Source organism: Leptonychotes weddellii, chromosome 8 (assembly GCF_054177405.1).
Source record: "Leptonychotes weddellii isolate Sample4059 chromosome 8, ASM5417740v2, whole genome shotgun sequence".
Lineage (NCBI taxonomy): Eukaryota > Metazoa > Chordata > Mammalia > Carnivora > Phocidae > Leptonychotes > Leptonychotes weddellii.
The window spans coordinates 82,184,381-82,203,741 of NC_138376.1; the positions used below are offsets into that span (position 1 = coordinate 82,184,381).

The 19,361-nt window shown below is 36.2% G+C and overlaps 1 protein-coding gene across 3 annotated transcripts in view; it reads left to right on the forward strand.

Annotated features, from left to right (window-relative positions):
* The window catches only part of AFG1L (AFG1 like ATPase), a 233,769-nt gene that overhangs the window by 85,162 nt on the left and 129,246 nt on the right, over window positions 1-19,361 (forward strand). For all 3 annotated transcript variants that reach the window (XM_081828769.1, XM_031023890.2, XM_031023891.2), the window contains one exon: window positions 8,486-8,585. In XM_081828769.1, the coding sequence (XP_081684895.1) occupies window positions 8,486-8,585 (100 nt within the window). The remainder of the gene's footprint in view (window positions 1-8,485; window positions 8,586-19,361) is intronic.

Sequence of the window (19,361 nt, forward strand, 5' to 3'; positions counted from 1 at the left end):
TTAGCAACTTGATACACTTATCTAACAATGGTCTCGATTTATGATAGATGAGAAAGAAGAATTTTCACCAGGAATGGTGTTACACTGGGCCATCTGGAAAGGAGGAATCTTTCTTTCTCCTTTCAGTCATATTAAGACAGCCTGGCATTGACCTTCTTTTTTTTTTTAAGATTTTATTTATTTATTTGTCAGAGAGAGAGATAGAACACAAACAGGGGGAGTGGCAGGCAGAGGGAGAAGCAGGCTTCCTGCTGAGCACAGAGCCCTGATGTGGGGGGCCCAATCCCAGGACCCTAGGATCATGACCTGAGCTGAAGGCAGATGCTTAACTGACTGAGCCACCCAGGCATCTTATCACCTTTTGTATTGTAGAACTACAAAGGTCTTCAGAAGAAGCCTTGTGGGGAAGAAATGTTCTACTCTGAAAAAGTGCACTAAGTGTACAATGTGTTGCAGAAAGAGAAGGGCCTAGTTTAGTTCTAAAAATAGTACTGAGTTTGTTGTCGACAACAAAAGTCAGTGATAAATCAGTGAAGACCATCTCTTGTTTTCTCATTATGATCTCTTAATCACATTATCACCAATAAAATTGAATTAGCACAGTTAAATTTTTGATTAGGGCATTGAAGTTAAATTTTTTTAAAAAGTATATTAATACCTAACCTTTGTAAAATGATTCATGGTTTACAAAGTGTTTTTATATCTATAACACAGTTATTCATTTAATTCTGTAAAACAGTTATTATAGTCATCACGTAGATGAGGAATAGAGGGCATCAGAATTTCCTTGGTATCATATAAAAATCATGACCTTTAACTTAAAAAATGTGAATTTTAAAACATTCAGAGAAAAGATTGGTCTGTTGCTGTGACACAAAGACCATTGGCAAGACTATTTAAGAAGGTTAGGAAGCAATGACAATTTGGTGGTACAAAGAGATCCTCAGAGGATTAATAGCAAGCAGGGCCAAATTACCCATTAGGTGTAGTAGGCACAGTACTTAGGGTCCATTATACTTTCAGGGGCCCATAAAAATATTTTAATTTCTTTTAAAATTTGCAGAAAGAAATGAACATATCATAATGAATTCAGCCTGTATCTATATATATTTTATACCAACCCAGTCATAAAATACTATTTATGTATGTAAACACACGTATTTTCAAATGCATTTTCTTTTTTTTAAGATTTCATTTATTTATTTATTTGAGAGAGAGTGTGCCCGTGTACATGAGCAGGGGAGGGTCAGATGGAGAGGGAGAGGGAGAAGCAGACTCCCTGTTGAGCATGATGCTCAGTGCGGGGCTTGATGAGGGGCTCAATCCGAGGACCCTGGGATCATGACCTGAACCGAAGTCAGACACTTAACCGACTGAATCACCCAGGCACCCCTCAAATGCATTTTCTAATTGAGGAAGGGGCTCATGAAGGTAAAAGTGCCTAGGACCCATTAATGTCATAATACCACCCTAATAGTGAGGCCCTAACAGAAACCTCTCTGGTTGCACTGGGCATTCTCCACTGAGTTCAGACTTCAGAATGTCGATGCGTGGTTGGGAAGAAGGAAACAAAAGCAACTCTCAGGATGCTCGTGTTCCAAATGAGTGAGTCTTGCAAAAGAAAGGCAGGCAATAAAAATGATTTTTCAAATTACATATTAAGTATAAAGGAGATCAAGGGGGAGATAGGCCCCTCACTTGTAAAATGTCGCTTGTTAACAAAGAGAGAGTGGATATGGCGGAGTGGTCATCGCCTGCCCCGTCCAGAGTTGGTTTGATGTTCATTCATTCGTTTACTCATCCATCCAGTTGCCTTAAATAAAGAGCCTTATCCCAAACTACAGGACCCGATCTGACCCACAGTCAAATGGACCATGTCTGGACATCTGATCTATGAGTACCAAGTCCACAAACTTGCCAGCAACATTGCACTTGTGTGGTGTACCCTGGGGATTGGGCCAATCACGTCCTCTGTCTCACGTCTTTCAACTAAAAGGCACTGAGGGCAGTTCCCACACAATAATGAAGCAGGAACAAAGAGACGTAGGAAATAACTGAATCACATTAGGGGGAGGACTACAAGGCTGCTCCCTGGACAGCTGCTGAGTTCTCCAGAGCTACCTCAGCTCCAGTTCCCAGCAGCTGCTATCAGTGCTGTTTGCATCCTGGAGTCTCAAGTAAACTCCTTTTCTTTAGCTGAATCTCCTGTGCCTGTTGCTTGCAAACAGTCTTGGGGATGGATCTGTTCAGCTCATGTTTTGCTCCTATCTGCTGTATCGGGAGGGATTTCCTTATGGCCTGTAAAAGATAGCATAAATAGGAGTACTGTGAGGAAATGTCACCTTCCTTCATATAGAATCCAGTATCTCCAGTGCAAGGAGAATTAGCTGATGAACTAAAGACCAAAGAGCAAAGAGATGAGGTATCTCCTAGGATGCTTTCTACGATAGGTAACAGAAAACCTAACTTAAAAAAGCTTAAACTCTAAGTGGGTGTGTGTGGGGAATACAATAAGACAGTGTCATTTCTTTTATTCAAGCCTTCCTGCTTTCTCTCTGATCCTATCTCCTTGCTCCTTGCAAATATTTTCCAACCCTATTTTCCTCAAAAATTAGGGAACCATAGCTAATAGTGGGTGTTATACCAAATGCTTCTTTCCCACCAGAGCTCTGAAGAACATATGCTCAGAGATGATAAAACAAGACTGAATATCAAATTGATTGCTTTTATTTGATCGCAAATGCTACTGGAATGTAGCATTCTATTATGTTAGAGTTGACAATGTGAGAGAACCCTCTGCTTTTTTCTTTTTTTTAATTATTATTATTAACATATAATATATTATTTGTTTCAGGGGTACAGGTCTGTGATTCATCAGTCTTACACAATTCACAGCACTCACCATAGCACATACCCTCCCCAGTGTCCATCACCCAGCCACCCCACCCCTCCCACCCCCCTCCACTCCAGCAACCCTCAGTTTGTTTCCTGAGGTTAAGAGTCTATTATGGTTTGTCTCCCTCTCTGGTTTCATCTTGTTTCATTTTTCCCTCCCTTCCCCTATGATCCTCTGTCTTGTTTCTCAAATTCCTCATATCAGTGAGATCATATCAGTCTTTCTCTGATTGACTTATTTTGCTTAGCATAATACCCTCTAGTTCCATCCACGTCGTTGCAAATGGCAAGATTTCATTTTTTGATGGCTGTATAATATTCCATTGTGTGTGTGTATATATATATATACCACATCTTTATCCATTCATCTGTCGATGGACATCTAGGCTCTTTCCATAGTGGCTGTTGTAGACATTGCTGCTATAAGCATTGGGGTGCACATGCCCCTTCGGATCGCTACATTTGTATCTTTGGGATAAATGCCCAGTAGTGTAATTGCTGGGTCGTAGGGTAGCTCTATTTTCAACTTTTTGAGGAACCTCCATACTGTTTTCCAGAGTGGCTGCACCAGCTTGCATTCCCACCAACAGTGCAGGAGGGAGAACCCTCAGCTTTTGAACAAAGTTGCCCTGCATGTCCTAGGATGAAAAGTGTTAGTAGTTTTGCTTTTATTTCCTCTGCAATTCCAGACTTGAGCCTGGAGTTTACCACTGTATGCGAGAAAAAGCCAGTTATCTCTATATACCCACTGTTGAGAAGAACCAGAGAAAGCAAGAGTATAAGGGCAAGAATATGGCCTCTAAGGGCAGAGGTGATCACTGAGCAGAACCTGGATCTCCTAGTTTCAGTATCTGGACTGTCTTCTACTGGTTTTAGAAAAGCTCCTCTAGCATACCAAAACTGGATTATTGCTAGTCCAGATCTCTCCTTGTCCCCTTTTTCTAAAATTTGGGGGTAAAAGGATACCCCCAAAATATTGTTACAGCAGCACTCTGATTCCCAACATCCACACAACTTAGAACAAACAAGCAGAGCCTTTGCACTGAACTTTCTGCCTGGGGCAGTCTCCCCCAGATACTCCAAAGAGTCTCTCACTTCTTCAGATCTTTGCTCAGTTATCTCCTTAACAAAGGCCTATTCTTAAAAAACTGTGGTTTGCCATTAACCAATGTCCCTTACTGTCTTTTTTAAAACCATTCTTTTTAAAAATAACATATATCACCTTCTGGCATATATATATTATTTATTATGTTTACTGCTTATTATATATATATTCCTCCATAATCTTGAAGGTAGGAATCTTTGTTTTGGTAATTGATGTATCTCAAATGTCTAGAACTGTGTTGAGGATGAGTGAATGCCTAATAGCGAGTGAAAGAATGAATGAATAAATCCTAGTACCAAATGATAAATATTGAGGTAGTGTCCCAACTAAGTCCCACTTCCCTTATTTATAATAACAACCCACAATTTCTCCTGTCAACATTCTGAATTATCTTAACATTTTTTGTCTAATAGATGAAAAATGGTATCTTATTGTTTTAATATATATTCCTTAAGTAATAATATAGTTGAATTTTTTTCTACATTTGTTTATTAACTAGTTAAAATTCATCTTTTATGAACTATCTGTTTGAGACAATGCCATTTATTGGAATGGTTACATTCCATCTATTATGTATATTCTGTTTATTGAGTACTATGTGCCTTTGTTCTTAACTACTGTACTATGGTATATACCATTCCATCTACAGCTAAAGTTCGATACAGCTACATATAAATAACATGCAATTATACTAGCACGTATGCCATACACAGATAGTAGTCCTAGCTAACATTTCTTGAGGATTTAATATAAGGATCATAACAATTTTGCAAGGTAGGTATTATTACTACCTTCATGTAGGTATTATTACTACCTACATTATACTGATGAGGAAATTAAGGGTCAGAGAAGTTAACTAACTCATCAAGGTTACACAGCTGGTAACTGTTTGAAGTCATCATTAGTGCTCTAATTCACTAGTAGTAACAGCTATGTTATATGTTCTCTTTGGTATATGATGTCTTACATTATGTATTTAAATATACAGATCTGGAGCTGGATAGGCTTTTAGTAGATGTGTTAGTGATAGAACCTAAAAATTATCCTTAAGCCTATTAATCCTAGTACGATACACTGCTGATTTACTAGAAAAGAATTTTTTAGGCACTTTATTCTTTTTTTTTTTTTTTAAAGGTTTTATTTATTTATTTGACAGAGAGAGACACAGCGAGAGAGGGAACACAAGCAGGGGGAGTGGGAGAGGGAGAAGCAGGCTTCCTGCAGAGCAGGGAGCCCGATGTGGGGCTCGATCCCAGGACCCTGGGATCATGACCTGAGCCGAAGGCAGACGCTTAACAACTGAGCCACCCAGGCGCCCCTAGGCACTTTATTCTTAACAATCGTATGTCTACAATCACCACTTCACTTTTAAAAATTGAATCCTATTAGTAGTCTTGATTTTTAACTAGTTATTATTGGCCTTTACTTGGTGTTAATTAATATAATATTTATTTTACTAGGGAGCTGAATGAGAATTATTGCTGCTTAAAAACAAGACTATATGTACTCTTGAATTTGGGGAATTTTTAAATTATGTTTTGGCAGTATTCAGATTACATTTGCAGAATGTATTCCTCATTAGCTTGGTCATCTTTAGTAAAGTATAGCATTTCAGTTTTGCCTGTGGTGTCAAATATACTATTATTTTGTTTGAGAAATTTGTCTAGGTAGGTTGTTTTTATATGTTTTAGCTGCTGAAATAAAAGAGCAGATTTTCCTCAAAGTTTTCTTTAGGGTCTTCATTATGTTGACTTTGAATATTTACATTTTTTTGTTAAACCATTTATGATTCTGAAGGTATAATACTGAAGTAAACTGATTTTTAAAAAAAAGTTATTTTTTCCTGTCTCTTTTAGGGACACTGGATAGATGTTTTACTAATATGGTCTAAAAAAAAAAAAAGAATTCTGATGAGCAGAATATCATGCAAAATTCTCCTCTATAAGCTATCAGTATCATTTAAAAAATAGTTTTGACCGTTTTTGTAAAACAGGAAAGCTATTAAAAACTGCTAATAAAAAATAGGTGCTTATTTTTGTGCTAATACTAATTACTGATAATGCATGCTTATGTTTGTCACTCATTACATGGCACTGTACCAATCAGTGGGTGACTGAGACTCAAGCACTTACATATGTAAATTAACCATTAGATTTTTTTTTTTTTTTTTTTACTTAAGTGAGTCATAATGGAAAGAACTCTAGGTCATAAAAAATCTTTTCTCTTTAATGCTAATGAAATGTCTCCCCCTCTCTGTATTAGCGGACTACCCTTATTGGTAATCTGTAGCCTTCTCTTTTGTTCTTGGTGGTAATGAAATGCTGGGTGCTAAAAAAGCCCGCTCTCCAAGAATGTGTGGCCAATTGTCTTCTGTTCACTTATACTGTAAAATTACTGTTCCCCAGCAAAGCTGAACAAGTGCGGGGACAAGATCAAAAGAGTATACATTGGCACCCAGCTACCCCAAGTGACTCCTGCTTTATTAATTAGCCATAGCTTCTCCAAGTTAATTTACTCTGATAGAGCAAAAACATTTTGTAATACAAAAACAACAAATTATGATTCAACCACAAGTCTTTATTGTTTGCTTTTCTTCAACTTCCAGCTTAAACCTTTGCACTGTTACAAGCTAAATGTCTCTTTACTTTTCTAAACCGTAGGGCATGAAAAGCTATTTTTAATTTTTTTTCAAAAACATTGGTGAGATAGTCAAATAACCATTTTTATTTTCTAAAATTGGGCAACTTTTCATTGATATCATTCTCTTTCAAAGTCAGTGTATTGGGAATCCAATTTAAAAGTGCACTTGCTTCTAAAATTTGCAAGCTTGTTTGCTCTCTCATCAGAAATGCCACTGGTGTCTAAGCATTTGAAAAGGGCCTTCTCTGTGAGTATTTTTGCGGAAGCAAAATTTGACAGTGATCCTAAGCTCCAAATTAACTATCACTTTCCTAAATAATTAAATAGTTCGACTTTCCTTTTCATTTTAATCACCACTCTGTAAGTTTCTGAAGTCTTTTTAATTTAAGGAATCTTCAGTAGTTTTCTAGTTAATGTTTTAAAGTTAAAACCTGAGGCAGAAAAAAAAAAAAAAAGCTCTGCACATCCCTGTTTCCTGGTTTGGTTTGGTTTTTGTTCAGTTGGGAAGGAAATAATGAAACTTTTGTGTAAAAGAGAAAAGTGACATCAACCTGTGTAAGTCAGGTGGTTGTTGTCTTATACAACCATTTAGTGGGTAACTTTCAGTATTTTGATCTAATATGAAAGAATTACCCCAGTTTCTATGCTCTAACAGAGTTTAAAAATAACAATGTGATATTTATTGTATGTTTTGTGAATATAAAACCAATTTTATTAAGATGATCTGAAATGCTATTAAAGATCAAAATATTTTTACATAAGAAGTATCTAAAACCCATATTATTATATTTAAAAGGGAAGGTACAATGATTAATATCTATCTTCACTATACATTTGTTTTTGAACTCAACTTCCTTCCCTCCTTAATTTCTCTATTTCCTTGTGATTTTAAAAAGCTTTTTTAAAAGTTAATAAGCTTGTTAATTGTGGATTTTTAAAAATTTTAGAAAAGATAGTTATATGTGTCTCTGTAACTTAGATGGAATAGTTTTATCTATATTATGTATTTCTGCTTTTGTCAGAAGTAATTTTTTAAAGCACTGCATGAACCATTCTTGTAAGGTTTTTCTTTTCTTTCTTTCTTTTTTTTAATAGAAGGAATATTTGTGTTTGCGAAGGTTAGCAGAGGCTGGCTGTGCTGGAAGTGACTGCAGTGCCTTTTGATTATTCATGGACAGTAATAGAAGGCACTTAAAAAGAACAATGAAATTGCTTATTTTTGTGATGGGCCATCTGTTGAATTGTTTTGTGCAACAATTGCACAATAGTATCTATGTCATATCATTCTATTTTCAACAGCAGCTGATTATGTCTCACTGGCTATTTGTCCTTATTTCTAAAGTCCCATGACCATTTAAAGTCACCTTTTCAGGGACCTTTGCCAGAAAGGTATTAGAAATCTCAATCAGCTTGTTTATTCTTTTTTTTTTTTCTCTCTCTCTCTCTCCTCTTTTTGCCAGGGTGGGGGGTGGGGTGAGGTGGACGGAGTCTGTGATGGGCGTTGGAGGAGGGATTTGGTCATGTTATTTCTAATTAATTAGACTTCCTAAATGTTTAAGACAATTATCTGTACTTTCCACCTGTAGTTTATAAAAGAAGTTAACATAGAACCATTTGATAATTTGCGTAGAAATGATAGGCTTGCAAAAAAGAGTCAAGTTTAAAAGACTACCATACAGTCTTTCACGCTTTTAATTATCTACTCTTTTCTTCATGATGATAATTAGAATTTTTCTCTTGGAATTCACTTCCATCCTTTAAAAAAAAAAAAAAAAGATGAGCCATTAGCAAATTTGTTAGAGCAGAAGTGAAATTAAAATAAAACAAATGTGTTGTTGTCCATAGGTCACTGACATTGCTGATGCCATGATTCTGAAACAGCTTTTTGAAAATCTGTTCAAAAATGGGGTCGTCGTTGTGGCAACATCCAACAGGCCACCGGAAGGTAAAAACAAACATTGTGCTAGTCTCATCCAATTAGGTGGAAACTAACAAGCTTTGAAAAATCTATAATTTTTATATTCATCTTATTGTGTTAATAAAATCTGATGACTTTGCTTATCATTAGTTTTATAAAGGACTTAATCTAGAAAATCAGTTGGTATTTGTATTTGAAAAATGTTTATATTCTTAGCAAGGTAAATTCATGTGATCTCCTGTGTTTGACCAACTTGCTGTTTTTCTCTGAGTATTTGATATATGTTCATATCAAAAAATGATGCTGGCAGGCCAGGTCTGAGGACCCGGAGGGGGTCCTATAGAACCAGCCAAGAGGGTCCATGGCTTTTGCGCAGGATGGAAATCAAATGCAAGCCAGCAGGAAGTGAGAGCAGAGTTTATTGAAGATATAGAGAGCAGATACAGAGAAGTGACTGGGAGACTTGGAAAGGAAAGGAGCATGAGTTTCGTCTTTGTTCAGGGTCTGTGGTTTTTTATTAAGGATGATGGTATGGTGTATGTGTCCTCTCAGGCATCCAGGAACTGGTTAAAACGAAGATGAGACCCAGGTGTTATTCCTTGGAGCCAGGGCATCTTGGTGTTGAGATGTCTAGCACTGGTGGTCTGGAATATGCATACGACAGCTTTGTTCAGTCATTATCACCTCATCCTTCCTTAGATGTTATTTATTCTGAAGAAATCATGAACTCCTTGTCCCTTAGAAGGAGGGCATACACTATTTGCATTCTGAGGCATGTGTAAAGTGGGGTGGGGGTACAGGTCCTAGCAAGAATAGAAGCAGGAAAAGGAGCAAAAAGCAGATTTTTATGGAATTCTTCAGTTTCTGCGTCTCAGAAATACAAGCCTTTCTAATTGCTTTTTACGGGCCATAAAAGAAACTCAATGAAATGAAAGAAAACTCCTAATTGAATCTTAGAAAAAGACTTAAATCTTGCTTACATGTAAGTGGTTTCTAATACTTAATTTATCTCTAAGGAAGCACTTGTGGGAGACATCAATTACTTAATACTTTTTTTTAAAAAGATTTATTTGTTTTAGAGAGACAGAGTATGAGTGGGGGGGGCAGAGGGAGAGAATCTTAAGCAGACTCCCCACTGAGCATGGAGCCCAATGCAGGGCTCAATCCCATGGCCCATGAGATCATGACCTGAGCCAAAACCGAGTCGGATGTTTAACCGACTGAGCCACCCGGGCACCCCAATTACTTAATACTTCTGAATCCAGTTATTCTTTTGAATCCAGTGTAATTACACCTAATCTGATACACTACAAGAGAATTATGAATGATTCTGTCAGATGTGCTTATTAGAATTTATATAATGTTATGGATAGCATTCTTATGATTTACCAGGGTGGCAACCCTATGAGATAACGCAGTGAGTTTTTTCATATTATATCATTAACAAGACTCTCCTTTAGCTGACTGTTGACTAAACAGTGTCATCAGTATTATCTTTAGACATTCAGTGACAAGCTATGTTCATAAGTAACATGGTGCTAGAATAAGCTTGGAACACTGCCCCCTCCCTCACCATCAGTAAAGACTGCTGAAAAGAAAATTGCAGTTGGCTGCTCAGTTGGCTGTGGTAAACTGAGGAAGGACCACTACAAGGAAAGGCTAAGGAACAGTCTGGAGCTCATAGCTTTGTAGAGTGAGCAAAGTTATAGGCCCACCAAGATAGCATGTAGAAATTCAAAGTGGAGCCACTTTTCCAGAGAAGACTGAAAATTTAAGATGTGAAATTGAAAAAATTGGGCATTAACCACAAACTTAAATCCTTTTTTAAAATATGAACCATAGAAGGGATACTGTCATACATTTAGTTTTTGGCCATGGCAGACAAATGATCATCATAAATGGCTTAATATTTTAATATAGAGAAGATGGCATGTATATATATGCCAGGAAAAGATAAAAGTATAGGACAAAGACTATATAGGTCAGTGGTTGCCAGAGACTACAGTGGGAAGGCGTTTGACAGCAAAGGGGCAACATGAGAGAATTTTTGGGGGTGATGGAACTGTTTTGTATCCTGATTGTGGTTATGGTTACATGTATTCAAACTGATAGAACTGTACACCAGAAAAGTTAATTAAAACTAAGAACAAATCACATGGATAATCAATGCAGAAAAGAGATTAGAACCTAGGTTTTGTGACTCTTAACACGTTGTCCTCTATCATTTCTCCTTGTTGGTCATCACTGATCTTTGTCTACCCTGTGCTAGAAAAAGCGGCATGTCCTGTTTTCCAACCATCAAAATGCATTCAACTTTTTCTTTAGGTCACAGCTTTTAATCTAGAGCCCCAACATTGGTTGTTACTGTTTTTAAATAGCATCTACTAATTCTCAGAGCGTTACAAGAGGTGGGGGAAGAATCTTCTTGTCAGAGGGTTCTCCCAATAGCTGGAGAGAGAATGACCCATGTGAGGAATTGAAAGGTAGCCAGTGTGGCTGGAGTACAATGAAGGAGGGGAAGTAGGATGCAGTGAGGTCCAACATGAATCTGGAGAAGTGAGAGCTAGACCTTCTAAAGCAATAAAAAGGATTTTGGATTTTAGTCTAAGAGAAATGGGAAGATACTGAAGTACTTTAAGTAGGGACTGACAAGACCAGAGTTGGAATATCACTGGGTGTAGTGTGAAGAGTGGTTATGGGGGGGGAGGGGGGTGCAGTAATATGGTGGATTCAGTGAAGACATATTAGGAGACTCTTGCAGTACACTGGGTAAGAAATGGTGTTAGCTTAGTATAAGGCAGTGATTATCACCTAGGGGACTATTTGGCAATGTTTGAGGCATTTTTGTTTCTCACAACTAGGCAGGGTGGAGATGGGTACTGCTACTGGCCTCTAGTCATTCTGTAGAAGCCAGGAATTTTGCCCAAACATCCTATAATATGCACGGCTACCCCCCACAACAAGGAATTATCTAGCCAAAAATGTCTGTAGTCCTGAGGTTGAAAAACTCATAGGTATCACCTATGGATATGGAGAGGATAGATCTGAAAGATATTCAAGAAGTAAAATGGATAGCACCTGGCTGTAGGTTGAATATTGAGGAAAAGAGAAAGGCAAATGTAGAAATTGTTTTAAAATTTCAGGCCTGTACAACTAGGTGGTGATTCCTGTCATTCAATAAAGACAGTATAATCTGGAGGTTAAAGGTCCAGAAGATAGTGCTCAGTGGAGAAAAATATTTTTTCCCTTCATTAATTTTTTTAGCCTCTCTGTTTAATTTTCTTCCACTTCATTCATTTCATTCCCTCCATTTCTAGTTGTAAAGCTTCAACTTCATGAATAAGAATGGGAATTATTGTTGTGGATGGAAGCTACTATCATACCCTAATCTTTTAACAGCTTATAACTTAATTGTCAATTAATAGATTATTAATTTTAGTAGAAAATGATCAGAAACATTTAATAAGCAATTAATAATTTTAATGGGAAATAGTTGATAACCAAGTGAAAGCAACGCCAGAGTTTAGGAACCTAAAAGAGAAAAATCCTGTAGAAGAGAAGAAAGGGATGCAATACTTGGGGAGGGGGTGTGAGGGGAATAAGGTATCAATGAGTGACTGCCTGTATGTTACTTTTCTCTAGTCCTGCATTTGAATTCCTGTCTTGGGTCCAAGCCCTCACCCTCTGTACCCCATGTAGTTGTTAAAACCCCAAACCAGGGCATGTGTTGTGATGAGCACTGGGTGTTATATGCAACTAATGAATCTTTGAAAACTAATGATGTACTATATGTTGGCTAACTGAACACAGTAATAATAATAAAAAAACCCCAAGCTATTCCAAAAAAAAAGAAAAAGAAATAGAAGGAAAACTTCCAAATCCATTCTGAGGCCAGCATTACCGATACCAAAACCAGGTAAAGACTCCACTAAAGGGGCGCCTGGGTGGCTCAGTCGTTAAGCATCTGCCTTCTGCTCAGGTCATGATCTCAGAGTCCTGGGATTGAGCCTCACATCGGGCTCCCTGCTCCGCGGGAAGCCTGCTTCTCCCTCTTCCACTCCCCCTACTTGTGTTCCCTCTCTCTCTGTCTCTCTCTCTCTCTGTCAAATAAATAAATAAAATCTTAAAAAAAAAAAAGAGTCCACTAAAAAAAGAACTACAGGCCAATATCCCTGATGAGCATGGGTGCAAAATTTTTCAATAAAATACTAGCAAATCGAATCCAACAGTACTTTTAAAGAATCATTCACCCTCAAGTGGGACTTATTCCTGGGCTGCAAGGGTGGTTCAATATTTGTATTTCTCCACACCAGTTTATATTTATCTCACAAACATTGTCAGTAGAGTATTTGGTTATGTTTTGCTTTTCACTTTTACTGCTAGGAAGCTTAGATTCAAACTTGTAGATGACCCAGAGCAAATATTTAGGTCATTATAGTATGCGATTTGGGCTTTGTTCCCAGCTTCATTTAGTATCCTTTCATTTTTTTCTTCTTTCATCCTACTTTTAATCTATGTTCCTTTGTTGCATTTTATATAATCTTAGAAGTCTCCTTAAGTCTTTTTTGGAACATTGGGATACAACAAATATAAAGTTCATAAACAAATGTATTTCAGCGAAGCTTGTATCTTTTTATGCAAATCCCCCCCCCAAAAAACCCAAAAAAACTCCAAAAAACAAACCCAAACCAGTATCAGCTGATGATTACTACTTTAGCTTTTAGCCTCCTATTTGCTGGTCTGTAGGGGTTTTCCTAGTTTCTTGCAAGCTCAATGTATGTTTAGTATATTTTAAGCAACAGTTGTAGTGTAATATTTGTAGTGCTACTATTTTATATTTTGTAGGATAATGTGGTTAGGGCTTTTTTTTTTTTTTTTTTTTTTAAGTGAAACAGAGAGGATATTGGATCAGATCCATAGGAATAGGAAATTGCTAGCAAATTTTCAGATAAATTAGATCTAGATATAGTTTGTATTTAATTTCTTATTTTTGTAAAGCCTCAATTAGATGATTTATTTGTGATTTTTGTCATTTAGGGAAATAGTTTATGTGGCCCATATACAAATAGACACAGTTTTACTTTTCAAAGATTATGCTGTCAGGTCATTAGAAAAACCTAAAACAAAAATCTACAATTAAAATTTCATATATGTGCTACTCAGTTTTTAGGTTCTGAAATAAAACTTTGTTAATTACATGATATTCTATTTTTTTTAAAGATTTTATTTATTTGACAGAGAGAGACACAGTGAGAGAGGGAACACAAGCAGGGGGAGTGGAAGAGGGAGAAGCAGGCTTCCCGTGGAGCAGGGTGCCCAATGTGGAGCTCGATCCCAGGACCCTAGGATCACGACCTGAGCTGAAGTCAGTCGCTTAATGACTGACCCACCCAGGTGCCCGTATGTGATATTCTAATAGAGAAAAAAAATATTTAAGAGCATGGAGACCCTAGCAACAAATTGATAATAGGCAAGTAAATTAAATGAATTAATATGTGAAATTAATAAATAAGTTTAAGAGCTTATTCAATCAAAAAATAAGAATATATTTTTATGGGGAAATAGAATATGTAAATTCATTTCAACTGTGCTTCTTTGATAGTAAAACACAGAGTGGTAAAAAGAAAAAAGTCCCCTACTGACTTAAGTTAGAACTGTGAGAACAGTGCATTCTGGTCTTTCTAGTTTTAAATTTACTGTTTATTACAATGATAATGCTGCAGGCAGCATTAGAATGCCCAAGAATAATCCTGTATTACTTAGATTATCAGGCAACAACGCTATGTGATCCTTCCTCAAGCAACACATCTACAGTAAATAAAAAGCTGGATATCACTAGAAAGTTGGCTAACAATTATGTACACACATACAACAAATGTAATTATTATTAATATTATATTATTATTATATTAATATTTCTAGGGAGAAAAAAATCCAGTTGTGTTCACCATCAAAGCTACAAACATTTTGGCAAAATTCAGCATCATTCTTGATAGAATCACTCCCTAAAATATAAACAGATGGGTAGTTTCTTAATATGATATCAAATATGTGTATAGCAGCTCAAAGGTCAGAATTATGCTTAGTGGGGACACTGGCATTTCTATTATAAGTGTGAACAAAGGAAGGATGCCAACTATCACTTTTTAACATTGAACGACAGTAGAGATAGAGACATTATAAGAACAACTAGGAGGTTAGGGAGGGAAACCACATATCTTCATTATAGGGATTCTCCAAGATTAGTCATACCACTCCTTTTTCAAGGTTATAAAAAAGAAAATACCATAATATGGGAACAATAAGTAGAAAAGAGAAGTAAGTGTTAGAAAATTTGTTTTATATTCTTTAAAAATCAAGAAAACATAAACTGTATGATACAGAAGATCTAAGCAGAGAAAAGACAGATTGAGTTGAAAACCTTTTTACTGAGAGATTGGCTGAAATAAAAGAAAGCTAAATGAAATAAAGATTAAGTTAATTAAATTAAATTAATAAAAGCATTAGAAGCACTGAAATATAGAATTGAAACTACAGAAAATGAAATCAGTGATGTAGGAAAACAACTTAAGAGGTATGTAGAAATAGAATAAAGAAAATAAAATGATGAAAAAAAAATAAGTGTCCTGGAGGAAAGAGGTCTTAATGTGAACTTATTAAAAAGAAAAACTTGAAATAAGAAAATTGATGATACCAATGAATTGAGTGTAAATGAGTATTTGTAGTTACTGCTTGCTTAGATATTTGTAAATTGTGTTCCCCTTGGAGAGAGTGTTTGCTGATCCTGAGTGACAGTATCATCATTTGTTGTACTTATAACTAGGGAAATACACAGTCAAGTATTTTATTTTATTTTATTTACTATTATTATTATTTTTTAGGTTTTATTTATTTATTTGACAGAGAGAGAGAGAGAGTGAGCAGCAGAGGGAGAAGCAGACTCCCCGCTGAGCAGGGAGCCCCATGTGGGGCTTGATTCCAAGACCCTGGGATCATGATCTGAGCCAAAGGCAGATGCTTAACCGACTAAGCCATCCAGGTGCCCCACAGTCAAGTTTTTTAGAATTTAAGGTATACCTTCTAGTTTTCAAATAACTAGAAAAAAGATAAAAGAATAAATAAAAGCATAAAAGGAAAAAATATTTCTTAGAGCAAAAACTAGAAAGCAGGAGAAGCAGCAAAAAGTATGGGTAAAGAACATAAAACAAGATCAGGCATGTTGACCTGAAGTATAAATGGGTTACATTTCTCTATTAAAAACTAAACTTCTGATATGGCTGAGTAAGCTCCTAGCCAAATGTCTTACAGACAATAATGATAAATTTGGAAAAAATATATAACACAACTATCTGAAGGTCTTGAAGAGTAAAAAATGTCAGGCAGATTCTAGAAGGGAGGTAAGACTTGGAAGAAAGTCCAAATTTGGAGATAACATCTTTTCTTTTTCTTTTTAAAAAAAATAGCTATCACCTTTAGGGCAGATAAAGTCAGTGCTACATTGAGTGATTGAAATTCTGATACAAAACTCACAGTCTTTCTGGCCTGAAGAACCAGATGGTGGAGTGTGGGGCAAGCATTGCTACAGGAAAATGAGAAGTGAACCCCAGAGTGAACTAGATGGATGTAGCCCCAAGTTCTGTGTATAAATCTTGCCCAAACCTCTGACTGACCTCTGAATCATATATTTGCGGGGTAGATCACAAACTTCCTAACTAAAGGTAGGGTAGGGTACTGATCTGAGATTTCAGTTTGTAGTTAGAATCATCCAAGGTAATTTCTTGCTAAAAAAAGATATTGACATACTCCAGAAAATGAAACAAATCCACAAGATCCAGGAAACAATCTCAAAATGAAGAATGAAGAAAAAGTGACCCATCCTCAAGAGAAAAAAACAGTCAACAGAGATCAACCCCGATATGACCCAGATATTGGCATTAGACTTTAAAGCAACAATTAAAATAATAATTGTTAGAGAAATGAGGTAAAGAAAATATATTCATAATGAATGAAGAGATAGGAAATCTCAGCAGAGCAAGAGAAATCATAAAAAAGTACCAAGTTTAAATTTTAGAATGAAAAAAGACAGTATCTTAAGTAAAAATTCACTTGATGAGCTTACTAGCAGAATGGAGATAATGAAGCAAAGAGCCAGAGAGAGAACTTGAAGTTACTCAGTGTGAAGAATGGAGAGTAAATGAGAGAAGAAAAGAAAGCCTTAAGAATTTGTAGAACCATTACAAGCTTTCTAACATATTTCTAATTGGAATCCCAGAAGGCAAGAAGAGAGAATGAGGCAGAAAAACTTCTGAAGAAATAATGACTGAAAATTTCTTAATCTGGGGCAGACATAAATTTACAGGTTCAAGAAGCTCAGTGAAAGTCAAGCAGAGCAAATACAAGAAAACACTGCTAGGCAGATTATAGTCAAACTGCTAAAAACCTAATGTGAAAGGAAAATCTAGAAAGCATCTAGAGAAAAACAGCATGTTAAATACAGGGGAACAATGATTAGCTTCTGATGACTTCCATTAGGAACTATGGAGGCCAGCAACCATGGAACTACATCTTTATACTGGGGAAAAAAACCCCGTCAACCTAGATATGAAACAAAAATTTCCTTCAAGAATAAAGACAAAATACTGGGACTTCACCAAAATAAAAAATTTCTGCATAGCAAAGGAAACGATCAACAAAATGAGAAAATCTCCTGAATAGGAGAAGATATTTACAATGTTATGTCCAATAAGGGGTTAATATCCAAAACCTATAAAGAACATATAGAACTCAACACCAAAACCCCCCAGATAATCCAATTTAAAAATGAGCAGAGGACCTGATAGACATTTTTCCAGGGAAGACCTACAGATCGCCAATAGAGACGTGAAAATGTGCTCAACATCATTAATCATCAGGGAAATGCAAATCAAACCCACAATGAGATATCATCTTACACTTGTCAGAGTGGCTAGTATCAAGAAGACAAGAATAGCAAGTACTGGCAAGGTTGTGCACCCTTGTGCATTGTTGGTGGGAATGAAAATTCGTGCAGCCATTGTGAAAAACAGTATGGAGGTTTCTCAAAAAATTAAAAATAAAAATGGCATATGATCCAGTAATTTAATTCCTGGGTATTTACTCAAAGGAAATGAAAAAACTAATTTGAGAAGATAAATGCACCCTTATGTTCATTGCAGCATTATTTACAATAGCCAAAATATGGAAGCAACCTGAGTGTCCATTGATAGATGAATGGATAAAGAAGATTTGGTGTATATGTGTATATATATATGTATATATATACACATACACACACACATCCATGCACATCCATACAATGGATTATTACATAGCCATAAAAAAGAATGAGATCTTGCTATTTGTGACAACATGGATGGACCTAGAGGGTGTTATGCTAAGTGAAATAAGTCAGACATAGAAAGACAAATATTCTATGATTCCACTTATATGTGGAATCTAAAAAAGAAAACAGACAAAAAAACTGAACAGACCCGTAAATACAGAGAACAAACTGGTGGTTGTCAGAGGGGAGGATGGGCAAAATGGTTGAAAGGGATTGAGAGGTACAGAATGGATTAAAAATTTCAGAAGATATAATTTAACTGTAAAGATAGATAGATTGAAAGTAAGTGGTTGCAAAAAGATATACCATACAAATAGTAACAATATGAAGGCTGGCATGAGTTTATTAATGTCAGATTGAATTTACTATGGCAGGCCCTGCTGGTCCCTGTGGCCCCACTACAGGATGCTTATGCTGGGCTCAGCTTCTCCTTCTTCAGTTCATGGCAGCAGGGGGCCTGTGCCCTTGACTCCTGGGCCATCGTGCTGGAGTTTGTCTGCTAGGGATTTCAGTTGTAGGTAAATCAAGTTTGTAGAAAATAGTTTTGAGCCTAAGATCATTTCAATAAGAGGACATCTTTTGTCTAGTACTAAAATGAGCATGTAAATTCCTAATCTGGAATATAGCTGCACAAGAATGATTTTCTGCTTTACCAGAATATACTCTTATAGTTACCTTCAGCTATAATGATTTATGATACCAAAAAGAGGAAATATTTTCAACATTAAGGAATCCATTAAAAGATCTTTGACAGCAAGCCCCATCTAATTATGTAGTTGACATTGCAGGAAATAAGTGTGATATTATCATAAAAGGGAAGTCGTGGAGAGAGATGCTAAGGACTCCACTGACTCATCCATACAGTTTTTGTAGAGATCAGTACAAAAACCACAATGAACTTAAATGAACTCTAAAGAAATTTGTCAAAGAATTCCATTCATTCACACTAATACTCCATCTGGTAGTAAGGACCTCAGAGTACAAAGACAACTTTTATTTAGAGTCCATGTGAAAGCTGTTGTTAACTAAGCCTCAGCCACTCACACTTGATAATGAAATAGATGGTTCTAAAAGTTAACAGGAGAGTAGGAGTCTCTGCCACTAATTTTTGCCTGGCTGGTTTTGGATCATCTTCATGCATGAAAGATTCCCGGAAATATAGAGGTTCTGTTCTCTCATTGAACACTTAAGTCATGATATTTAAATCCATTGACTTCCATTATAAAAAGAAGCTCTAGTGTGAAAAACTACTTCATTGATGTTTAACTTTACTAAAAATAAATATGTAAGTATATGGATGGTAGTATTTTTGTAATCAAGATTTTATGTGACATTTTGTGAAGTTTCTCTTTCATGGTTCTTAAAAACAATACCCTCTGGAGCCTATAATTTCCTTGGATTCCCATTATTACTTTTACAGGGGATCGTGTCCTTTATTTTTT